General features: G+C 52.7%; 1 protein-coding gene across 2 annotated transcripts in view; it reads left to right on the forward strand.

Annotated features, from left to right (window-relative positions):
- The window catches only part of SNTG2 (syntrophin gamma 2), a 180,309-nt gene that overhangs the window by 146,478 nt on the left and 21,788 nt on the right, over positions 1–12,043 (forward strand). For both annotated transcript variants that reach the window (XM_040495951.1, XM_040495950.1), the window contains one exon: positions 6,510–6,710. In XM_040495951.1, the coding sequence (XP_040351885.1) occupies positions 6,510–6,710 (201 nt within the window). The remainder of the gene's footprint in view (positions 1–6,509; positions 6,711–12,043) is intronic.

A 12,043-nucleotide genomic window follows, 5' to 3' on the forward strand; every position in this document is an offset into this window, starting at 1 on the left:
AGACACAGAATCGGAAACAGGCTCCAGGCTCTGAGCCATCAGCCCAGAGCCCGACGCGGGGCTCGAACTCACGGACCGCGAGATCGTGACCTGGCTGAAGTCGGACGCTTAACCGACTGCGCCACCCAGGCACCCCATTTTTAGGGCATTTTTGAGGTCCCCTCCTGCCCTCTGCATCCCAGGAGCCGTGATTCTCCCACACCACAGGGCCAGGGATGCACCTGCCGGTGGTTCTCAGCCTTCTCTTATGGGGAAATCACCCGGAGGGAGCTTTAAAGCAGAGCTAATGGTTTCATTTTATTTGAGATGTGGCCCAGACACCTGTGTTCATTCTGGAAGTTTCTGCGGTGCTAAGTCTCGTGTTGTGTGTGCAGCATTTGTGCTTTGACACCTCCTTGTCAGTAAGTATCATTTTACAACACTAATGAATTCCTCTGCGTCATTGGATGGAACCTTAGTGATGAGAGGCCTGGTTATATTAACAACCTTTACAAAACCATGAGAATATTAGTTGTTAATAATGCCAGTAGGGATCATAATTGTATGTTAATTATACCTCCTTTTTTTTTTATTTTTTAATGTTTACTTATTTATTTTGAGAGAGAGAGAGAGAGCGAGGAGGGGAGAGGCAGAGAGAGGGAGAGAGAGAATCCCAAGCAGGCTCCGCACTGTCGGCACAGAGCCCAACGCGGGGCTCGATCCCACGACCTGTGAGATCCTGACCTGAGCCAAAATCAGGAGTCAGACGCTCAGCCTCCTGAGCCGCTCAGGTGCCCGTTTCTTCCTTCCTTTCCACTCTCCTTTCCACAGTAGTTGAAACTCATTTGCTCCATTAGTAAGTCACGCACTGAAATGTGAAGTCAGAGACCTGTGAGTGTGATCTGGGCGTGTAAAACAACACACATTGTCTCAGGAATCATCCGTCCCACAGCTGGTCACGAGAGGAGCCCGATTTCAGCCTAAGGTCTATGGCCCCAGCTGAACCGCACTCTGCGGAAGGTCTCCTTGCAGGCCCACTAGTGGAGGTCAGTGGAATTTGGTTGCTGGAAGATGCTGGACTGGGGGGGGCTCGGCTGCTTGCTGAGTTGGCCAGAGGCCACCGTCTCCACCAGAGACAGCCATTTCCACCATATTCTGTTGGTGAGAAGCGGGTCACTAAACATACATGACACATACGACGTGTGATACACATCCTCTATATGGTATGTAGGTATACACACGTAGGAAGAGACCACGTGAAGCCCACACTACGGTACTGGCCACAGCGTGGCGGGGAGCAGACTGTCCTTGGCCAGACCATGCTTGTTGCTGGAGGTGGGGGCGGCTGGTCAACCCTCGGGCTTCAGTGAGGTATCAGAAGTGAGTTACATCCACTTGGAGGGAAGCTGTCTCCAGACGTCCCCTAAAGAGGCCAACAGCTAAGCCTTGACCACGTCATCTGTGGCACGAGTCTGGGAGACGTGTCCTACCAGCTGGGGGCTTCCCTTCATTCTGGGGACGTTTCTGTCAAGGACTAATTTCTTCCAGCAACAAAACAGCCCAGATGGATGGAGAGCTTTGACTTCGTGGCAGATGAGGCCCAGGTCAGGGGTAAGAGGCACAGCCTTGGGGTCCGAGCCTCTCTGCAAGGGGAGGAAGCCGTGTCTGAGTCCCGGTACGGGAGAGCGCTGTGCCCCAGCGTGGGACGCTCCTGTGTCTTTCTCACGCAGGAGTGCGCACAGCAAAGTAGGAAGTCTGTACGAAAGCGGAAATTAAAAATATATTCAATGCCGTTTTTCATGTGTTTTGTCTGAGAATTTGACCCCCAGGAGTCATTAGTCAAAAGTTAGAAGTTTTGAATGAAAACTTAATGTTTTAAATTTTGATATGCCTCCTTAAATGGAAAATGTCCTCAAAAATAATTTTAAATTTAGGTCTGGAATTTTAAGCTGCGTGTAATAATAACACCTACGAGGGAAATACGTCCCCATAATACTATTATCACAGTGGTAGAAGGAACCATTGTGTTGAAGTGATTCTCGTGACAAATTATACGTGTAGATTTTCATTCATCGATATTCCACAAGATAATTGTAGAGGAAAATTTTATGGCTTTTCCCTTTATTTTACAAAAGTTCCACATTGTCGCAGTCTGGCTTTTACACAGCTTTCCCGCGTCTGAGGTGCTCTTTTGGTGTCGGGATGTGTTTCAAAGACCGTCATTTTGTACAGACGTGCTTCGTTAATAACTGTGCAGCCGTTTCTGTTTTTATCCAGCATTTCTTCCAGGAAGACTGAGAAATTTTTGATCAGTAAACATGTTGTGAAATGATTAGCAAACCATTACATTAGTCGGGAGAACAGCCACAGCACATATATTAATCCCATCTGGGGCAAATAATAATAATAAGGATAACTTTGTAGCATTGAACTTCTTTAAAAAGGAGATCGTATTCTGTCAGTCGAATGTCTTATTTGGATGTCCTAAATGGCGATTCTACAAAATGATACCCCCTTTGGTACACACCTTTAGTTGTGGATGATCATTGTGCACGTATAAATCTAAACTTATTTATAAGCATTTAATTCGCTTTTCAAAGGTTGAAATAAATGTACGCTATCAGAAGAACTGGCACCATCAGCAACAGTTGTTAATGGTTTATGTCAGAACGACCGTTTCCAAGTACGGCCATTAGTATTCCATCCAGGAATGAATCCTGTTGTTGTAGGTTTGTTTCTCTGACTTTCTTCTAAGAAATTACTTTTTCCGGTTCTTTTTTTTTAAGTTTATTCATTTTTGAGAGAGAGAGAGAGAGAGAGACATAACACGAGTGTGGGAGGGGTAGAGAGAGAGGGAGACACAGAATCCGAAGCAGCTCCAGGCTGTGAGCTGTCAGCACAGAGCCCGACGCGGGGCTCGAACTCACAGACCGTGAGATTGTGACCTGAGCCAAAGCTGGATGCTCAACCGACTGAGCCACCCAGGCGCCCCTACTTTTTCCGATTCTTCAATTACGTATTCTCTCTTTCAGAGAGATGAGAAATAGATGAGAAAATTGCATCTGTGGGCTTTGATTGCACATGTAGGTTGTACGCGGCTCGCAGACAGCGGCAAACAGACACGCCAGTCAACTCTGGGCAGTCTGGCGGGAGAGGAGGGGGATGTGTCCTCCAACGGAAGAATACCCAACCTGAAATTTTTCGGTTAAAATTTAAGTTAACTCACGTTTGGCAGAGGATCTAGATAGCAGCATCTACCTCTGTGGGGTGCCTGCCCGGGGCCTTGCTAAGCCCCCCGTTTACATCGGAGTGAATCCTCTCGTACGAGGAGCGAATCCTCCTTTATCTTCGGGCTCAGAGCCCATAAGCACAGGGTGGCTAGTAAGTTCCCGACCCGGGGTCATCTTAAATCCTATTCTGTTCCACTCCTTGGGACCCTTGGAGTCCCTGGAATCTGTCTAGAGTCCGCAGTAAGAATTTTCAGCCTGCTCGCCAGTGACCCGCCAGGCAGCTGGGACCCCAGGGAAGGGGCTCCTGTCCTCCGTGAATGTCTGGAAGCCCCTCCCTTGAGCCGAGAACTTGCACCTGCATCAGGGAGGACCCTGCACGGGGGAGGGGGGGGGCCTTGGCCCCCGGGCTTTGCTACAAAGGGCAGGGGGTCTCTGAGGACTGGGGTGGGGTCGGGAGAGGGAGCCTGGGCCACTGTGTGACCCAGAGTCAAAGTGAGCTGTCTGTCTTAACGGTAGGACAGAGTTCTGCAACTTGGAGTAGTCCTGACACCCTGCAGGGGCACAGCGTTCCTGGATGTTTGTGTTCCTCAGACACGGCCAGGCCCTGGGGGGTAGGGGGAGGGGGGAGGGAGCTGGCCCTTAACGGGATTTGCAGCTCCGAGGGGCTTAAAACCAGGTGTTCTAATGCAGATGCTGTGCAGCGGGGAGGCCCAGGCCCAGAAGTTGGGTGCAGCTGGGGAGGGGGAGCCACTCACCTCCCACCCTGGTGGCTCATTTCCGAGCCCTGTTGACTGAGTTATCGTCTCACACGGGAGCCACAAGAAATGTCTGTGGAAATGAGCTCCATACGGACCACTAAGGTCACTGACATTAATGTTGTTTTCTGTGCTTCAGAAAGTAATGTCATCCCCGAAATCCTTCCGTGTTCTTCCCTGGGACTTCCCAGGCTGCTCCCAGAGCGATCTGTATTTCCTCGTATTTGTCTGTAAAGGCAGAGCTCCACTCACTGGTTTGAGTGGCAAACACGCTACTCCTTGAAAAGTGACCTTGCTTCTCACAACTGATCTAAATAAGTAATTCAAGAGTCAGATCGCCATGTAGGTGAAAATCTAAATTCTGCTCCTTAAGGTAGTGGCCATTTGGAGAATTATAACAATATCACTGAGCAATACTTAGAAACCTAACATTATGTATTTTAAGTAGTCTCTTAAAACCGTCTATTTAAGTAGTCTATTAAAAACCCCACTACGTGCAGAGGTACATGTGCAGACACTGCATTTGGAGGGGATAAAACCCACAGGCGGCAAACAGAGTAGCCCTAGCAGAACTATTTCTCTTTCGCATTCTCTGCATTGATACAATAATTACAAATGTGCAAATAAGTACATAGAGTAAATACACAGGAGTGGGAAAACTCCAGGCAATTTTTAAATGTGCTCTTTTTGTTTCGTTGTCAGAAAAGGGGACGTGAGGGGTTCTGTATGCTTACGGGGCCGGCAGGGGGTCCGCTCCTGCTCCAGGACTGGCCCCGCCAGCCGCGTATTAGCTCAGACCCCGTCTCTCCGCTCAGCAGCGCCTCAATCACAACGTGCTTTTGTGCAAACGCCTGAGGACCTAACAGGCACGGGGAGGGGGGGGGGGCACTGGTGGCTCGTGCTTTCTCTGTGCTGCCACTCTAAGCCCCTGACCCCCGCCTGTGCCTGCGTGTTAAAGCCCAGAACAGCCTCAGAGGCGGACAGCTAACCCTTGGCACAGAAAGTCCTGTTTTCCTCCTACGGAAATACGAGCTCCCGGTGTAACCAGGGACAGGAGAGCACGATTGGCCGTCCCACTGGCGGCATCGCCCACACAGACGCTTCCCGAGCCATCTCCTTAGGTCGGCGGTCTAGACAGTTAAGTTCAGTACTTGCAGACCCGATTTCTGAGATGTCGTGTCAGTGACTAGGACGTACTCGTGGTTTATGACGGGCAGTCTCATGTGAAAGATCTGGGGGGGGGTCCAAAATCAGGGCGCAGTCTCTGTGCCCAGGGTTCGTTTAGGGCTAGGAACACACACCACACCCGCACGTACACAGGCACGCACACACATGTGCACCCGCCCGTGAGGCAGGAGGAATCTGACCATGTGCAGGTGCAAACACCGCTGAGGACCAACAGCAGGGAGAGGGCGCACAGGCAAACCCTGCAGAGACGTCCCGAGGCCGGAGGAGAATCAGGAGCCCCCAGAACCCACGAGCCGCCTGCACACATCCGTAGTCTCTTTTACCTGCACACCTGAGCCACAGTGAACACCGGGGTCCCTTGGCGAGGAGTCTGCCCTCCGTCCCCTTCACTGGACAAGGTGGTTCAGGCACAGTCCACGTGGAGGATCAGCGGCTGGGCAGTGCAGGTGCGCATGTGGGTGCAGATGCAGGTGTGCCTTACGTGTGCACGTGTGTATGCAGATGTGTGTGCGTGTGGAGAGAGGGATGAGGGGCAGGTGCAGGCCGGAACACGCTGTGAGTAGAGGAAGGTGCATGCTTACGTACATGTGTGCGTGTGTGAGTATGCGTATGCAAGTACGTGTGTGTGTGTGGAGAGCAGAAGAGGTGCGTGTGCAGGCCAGCACACAGAGGGAGGGGAGACTCGCCGGGTGCTGCCTGCTGCGTGCAGCACTGCGTCCCCTGAGCGTCCAGTCCTGGGCTGTGCTGACCCGAGACCAGTGAGGCCCAGAGTCACCCTCTCCTTAGCTGCATCCGCCACCGACTCGGGAAGGAAGTGCACACACCCGATGTCTGTGTGCAGAGCCCACGGCATCCAGGGCTCCTCTGCCTTAACCTTTGCTCTCGGGATGTTTCTGGACATTGGTTCTGTGTGGCCAGGACGCTGGGATGATACGAGTACGCCTTGGACGGCTGGGGGTCCTGCGGTGCCTCGGGGGGGTTCTGAGCAAGGGTCCTTTTGCCCAGGGCAGAGGAGCCGGTGATGCCCCGTGACCCGGCGGCGAGGGGCCTGGTTAGGGCCGTGTTCGTGCCAGACCGGGGCACCCGGGTCCCGTGACCTGACCTTCCAGTGAGACGCTGAAGCAGACGCTGTGGTTACCGCTATTTTAAGTGGAAGCTGCTTTGGGTGGGATTTACCTAAACCTGTTTTGGGCTCATTTCCACAGCTGCCACGTGGGAGGACGGCCCTGCCCTGAACGGGGCTCCCCGTGTGGCCGGGTCCACAGTGGCTCTGTGTCCCCATCTGGTGGCCGTGGGGCCTCGGCCCTCGGCCGGGACCCCCTCCCGCACTAACGCCCTGACGCGTTCTGTTTTCCAGCTCTGGCTGGCGGACGACGGCTGGCTCCACGAAGACTGCCACCTGGGTCCCCCCGGCTTCGCGCCCCAGCGGCCGTTCAGCTTCAGTGTCCTGGTCGGCCACGGCCAGAGTCGCGTCTTCAGCGTGGACCTGGGGAGCGAGCTGGCCGCCTGGGAGAGGTCTTTCCAGAGGGCCACTTTCAAGGAAGTTCAGAGAAGCAGGGTAAGTGCCTCCCACCCTCCCTCGGGAGAACTCGGGTGGGGCGCGACCTCGCCATCAGGTGCGCCGCCATTCCAGAAGAAAACGAATCTTGGAAAGCTGAGCATTCTGACCTGAGCCACCAGGTCAGCGTCCGTGGCAGGTGACGGGTCACCACGGGAGAGTGCGAGGGGGCGCATACACATTTGCAGAGAGCCACGGGCTTTCCACGGAGGGGGCGGGGGGCACGTCCACGCCCCTGACGAGCCACACTGCCCACAGGCTGCTCCCAGCAGACGGCGCAGGTGGCTCATTTGCGGTGAAGTCCCCCGGGCGTTTGTCACGGACGAGGCGCCCGATGGCCTTGCTCCCCGCCGTCAGGACCCAAGGGAGAATATGACGTGGTTCACGTGACTGAGCTTCTGCCCTTGTCGGCAGGGTACAGAAACGTGCGTCTGTCAAATGCGTGAGCAGGCAGGGGTTGTGACCCCCAGCGTCGTTAACGGTGGGACCCCTCACGGGCAGAAGGTCCACACGGCGATGTCAGGGAGGGGACTTCCCGCCAACCGTGCGGCCACCTCCAGCCCCGTGTCGTCGGCCCTGGTGCAGAGGAGATCACGCCTCATCTGGGAGCGTGCGTTCTCAACGGAAGGCCCCGCGTGGCTTTGACTCTCCAGCGGCTGCTCGGGCCTGGGGGTCCCTGACTGGGCGTCACTGCGACCTGCCAGTCTGCGTGGCGACATCACACTCAGATGTTCCTAGAAACACACGTCACGGCTTCCCCCCGGCCCCCCTCTCCGGCTGGGCGGCCCCCGGATGTGGTTCCGTTGTGCCCAGCGGCCACGTGCCAGAGGCGCCGGCTCCGTGACCCCAGCAGGCAGGTGATGCAAGGGTCCTGAGGCACTGAACACCGACTCCCCTGTCACGGGGACTCGGCCCATCCGGCGACTGTTCACAGCCCTGAGCCCTGAACACAGACAGCGGAGAAATGGGAGCTTGAGGGACACTCATCGTGACCACACTTGCAGCCCCAGAAAGTGGGAAGAAGACGGCATTCTGCGTCACCGCGTGTGCCGGGTGACACAGGTGTCCCCAGCTGTGCTGCAGGCAGGGGGACATCCCAGCGTGTGGGGGAAGGAGGCGTCGCAGACGGGCACCCCAGGAGACGCACCCTGATGCCCCGTGGCCACGGAGGCTGCAGGCCGGTCTCGCCCCTGCCGGTCGGAACAGAGCGAGGGTCCGAACCGCCCTGGGTGGATTACGGTGCCTCTCCTTAAAGAACAGACTTTCTCCCCTGGGTCCAGAGTGGGGACGGGACACCCGTGCTTGCATGGTCGGGAAGTCCCTCCGGAGGGGGGTGGCGGCTCCCCTTGCAGAGTCCTCAGTATTTGGGCAAGTAGGGAGAGGGGAGAGCCAGAGACGGGCTGGCGGGGCAGCGGGTAGAAGGGAGGACGCCGGGTCTGGATCAGGACGGGAGGGCAGCGTGCCGGTGGGTTCCGGGGAGCCCCTCCACAATCCAGGATTGAGATGGCGAGGGTCTTTCGTGGGCAGGCGAGGACGAGCATGGCCGCGACGGTGACCGTCCGGTGACCGTCCACTGGATGAGGGGGTCGGCTTTTGTGGTGGGGTCTCCGTGTACAGGACAGGAAGTTCCCCCAAGACCTCCCCAGTCTGAATCGTCACACCCACTTTCCGAAGCAGGATCCTTTGCGATTCCTGCCCCCTGATGTGGCGTCCAGTGCCGGGGACTCTGTCCCGATTTCTCAGTTTTCTGGACTCGGAGGCGGGAAGGACGGCAGACGTGCTCTGGAATGTGTGGCCAGTTTCTCCCTCCGTGAACTTGGGCAAAATATTTCCCTAAACTCTTTCACTTCCTCTGCAAATTAACAATTATAGTGTGCACACGAGAGCCACTCTGGGAATTACAATAATTTGTTTTTAAGGTTTTTTTAATGTTTATTTATTTTTGAGAGAGAGAGACAGAGCACGAGCGGGGGAGGAGCAGAGAGAGAGGGAGACACAGAATCCGAAGCAGCTCCAGGCTCCGAGCTGTCAACATGGAGCCCGACGCGGGGCTCGAACCCACAAACCGCAAGATCAGGACCTGAGCAGAAGTCAGACGCTTACCCGACTGAGCCACCCAGGCGCCCCTGTGAATTATACTAATCTTAACGTGCCCCCGTGCCAGGCCGTGTGCAGTTTGTACCCTGTGTTAATCTTTTAAAGTAAATCTGAGACGCGACCCTGTGTTCGGCATCCCTCGAGAGCGGGTGCCCCTCCCACCAGCCTCTGCACCTGCAGCCTGTCTGGCTCCAGTAAACGGAGACCGTGTAAAGCTGAGGTCATGACTCTTGAGGAAACGTAAGGTGAACACGTGCCCAAAGATGTCATTTAGTTCCTTTATTAATGAGGGAAGTCGGGGTTGTTGGCACAGTCCACAGAGCCCTCGGGAAACCCACCGAACACAGACGCTGTAATGCGGGTGCTTCCAGACGCCCCTGCTGGGTAGATGGAAAACCTGCTCGGGGAGGGGGGGTATAGCAGCCTCCTAAACCAGCCCTCAGGTGGTTCATCCCGCCAGACAGAGGCGTCCTCCGACTCTACCAGACAAAAAACAACGGAGTTAACTTTTGCCGCTTGTTAGCTGAACGTCACCCGGCCGATGATTTGTCCTTTTTTGCTGGAAAAGAATCTCCAGACATCATTCTTGCACTCACACGCATGTGCACACACACTTGTCCTCCTGTCTGTCTTGACGGGAGACGTGGCTGGAGCCCGGGACGACCTCAGGGCAGTGTGGGTCACTCTATGGTCCGACGTCCTGTGGCCCCGAGCAGCCGCTGAAGCCAGAGAACGAACTTCTTCTAAGGAACTGGAAACAAACAACAGGCAGTCTGACCCAAAGTAAGCAAAGAAATATAAGTCAGAGTAGAAATCAGTGAACTAGACAGAAAACCAAAAAAAACAGAAAATCAGTGAAACTGAAATTTGATTCTATAAGATCAAAAAATTAATGAAAGTCTTGCCAGACTGATGAAAAGGAAAAGCATTAAGAATGAGGGACAAAATGTCACTAGCCAGATATTTAAAGACACAGGGAACATTACGTAAATAATTTCTAAAAATTAACACAAATCTGACAACTCAGAATGGACACAGTCCTCGTAAGACACAAACCACCAAGCCTCCTTCAAGGGGAGACGAGTCACCCAAATGATCCCATTTGTGGTTTAAAAGTGGAGTTTTTGCGAAGTCCCTTCCCACGAAGGAAATTCCAGTCCCAAATGGAGTCGATGAGTTGTGCTAAACATTAAAAAAAGGAAAAACTAATCATACAAACTAACCCAGAAAATTGGAAGTAGGAGGCAATGCTTTAAAGCTCCCACGAGCCCAGCATCACCCCATGGCCGGTGTTGGACAAGGTCGTGCAAAGTAAACACAGCTATGGACCATCGTCCTTTATGAGTGTAGATAAATACTCTAAACACAGATTTACCTAATAAAATCCAGTAACTTCTTCTATAACAGGACGAATACGTCAAGTTAAGAAAAAATTATCCTAGGAAAATACCATTGGTTTTATGTCTAAAATCAATCAAATTAATCTATCAGGCTAACAATTTAAAAGAGAAAAATCCTATCATCATTTCAACAGACCCAGGAAAATATTTGACAGAATCCAACTTCGTATCCGATCTAACAAACTCAGCAAACTAGAAATGGAAGAAACTTCCCTTAACCTGCTAGAAAAGGCACAGAAGTGCCCACAGGTAACATCCTGCTTAGTGGCCAGAGGCTGTGTCCCCGAAGACTGAGCATAGGCAAAGCTGTCCGCTGTCATCACTTGTATTGATATTTACCGAAGGCAGTAGCCAGGGCCTCAGCCAGAAAGACGAATAAGAGACACCAGGTTGGAAGGGAAAGAGTAAAACTGTCTTTACCCACAGATTTCATGACATTCCTACTAGAAACTCAGGCGGAATCTGCAAGAGAAGGGAGTTCAGCTACAAGAAAAAGTTGCAAGATCCAAGGTCAATATACAAACATCCATTTCGTTTCCTGATATAAGGAGCAGACAACAAGAAATACTTGTAACAGCATCAAAAATATGAAATAATGTGGACAAATCTGAAACACATAAACGACTTGTAACAAAACTGCAAAGCGTGGCTCAGAGAGAAGTTAGAGGAAACTCACGTAAGTGGAGACCTAGACTCGTGCACGGCCCAGAAGTCACAAAGATGCTAAAAGGTCAGTGACCCTGCTGCCGATGATGATGAGATTCCAGGTGCCGTCCCAGCAGCCTCGTATGTGGACTCTGACAAGATGGTTCTAAACTTCATGTTGGGAATGGAGGGACAGAAGATGTCTTAGGTAACTGGAAAAGGAACAGCAAACCCAGGGGCCAACGCTGCCTGATCCCAAAGCTGGAGAAGCTGGGGCCGTCACGACCGTGTGCGGTTGCCGCAAAGACCGGCAGAATCCAGAATCCAGAATCCAGAATAGACCTGCACAGACATAGACCATGTCCTCTGGCCCGGAACGGCCCTTCAGGGGAGGATGGGAGTCTCGGACAGGTTCTGCTGAAACAATTGGGCATTTATGCAAAAAAATGGACTTTGATCCATACCCCACACCATCTATGAACATAGACTCAAAATGGGTCATAGACAGGGGCGCCTGGGTGGCTCACTCGGTGGAGCGTCCGACTTCGGCTCAGGTCATGATCTCGCGGTCCGTGAGTTCGAGCCCCACGTTGGGCTCTGTGCTGACGGTTCAGAGCCTGGACCCTGCTTCGGATTCTGTGTGTGTGTCGCTCTCTGCCCCTCCCCTGCTCAGGCTCTGTCTGTCTCTCTCTCTCTGTCAAAAATAAATGAACATTTAAGAAGATGGGTCAGTGGGGGAGGAGAAGGAGAAAAAAAGGGAGGGAGGCAAACTATAAGAGACTCTTAAAAACTGAGAATAAACTGAGGGTTGATGGGGGGTGGGAAGGAGGGGAGGGTGGGGGTGGGCATCGAGGAGGGCACCTGTTGGGATGAGCATTGGGTGTTATATGGAAACCAATTTGACAATAAATTTCATATTTAAAAAAAAAATGGGTCATAGACAGAAGTATAAATGCAAAACTATAAAACTTCTAGAAGAAAACAGTAGGTAAAATCTTTCTGACCCTTAGTGATACGAATGTTTCTCAGATATAAAACCAAAACCACAATCCACATAAAAGGAAAACAATGATAATTTGGACTTCATCAAAATAAAAAACCGGTATTATTTGAAAGACAAGTGCCAGGAAACGTGAAAAAGATGCCAAAATGTGGGAGGAAATACTTGCAAGGCGTAGATCTCACAAAGGG

This window comes from Herpailurus yagouaroundi, unplaced genomic scaffold (genome assembly GCF_014898765.1).
Source record: "Herpailurus yagouaroundi ecotype Mexico unplaced genomic scaffold, PumYag 188, whole genome shotgun sequence".
NCBI classification, from domain to species: Eukaryota; Metazoa; Chordata; class Mammalia; order Carnivora; family Felidae; genus Herpailurus; species Herpailurus yagouaroundi.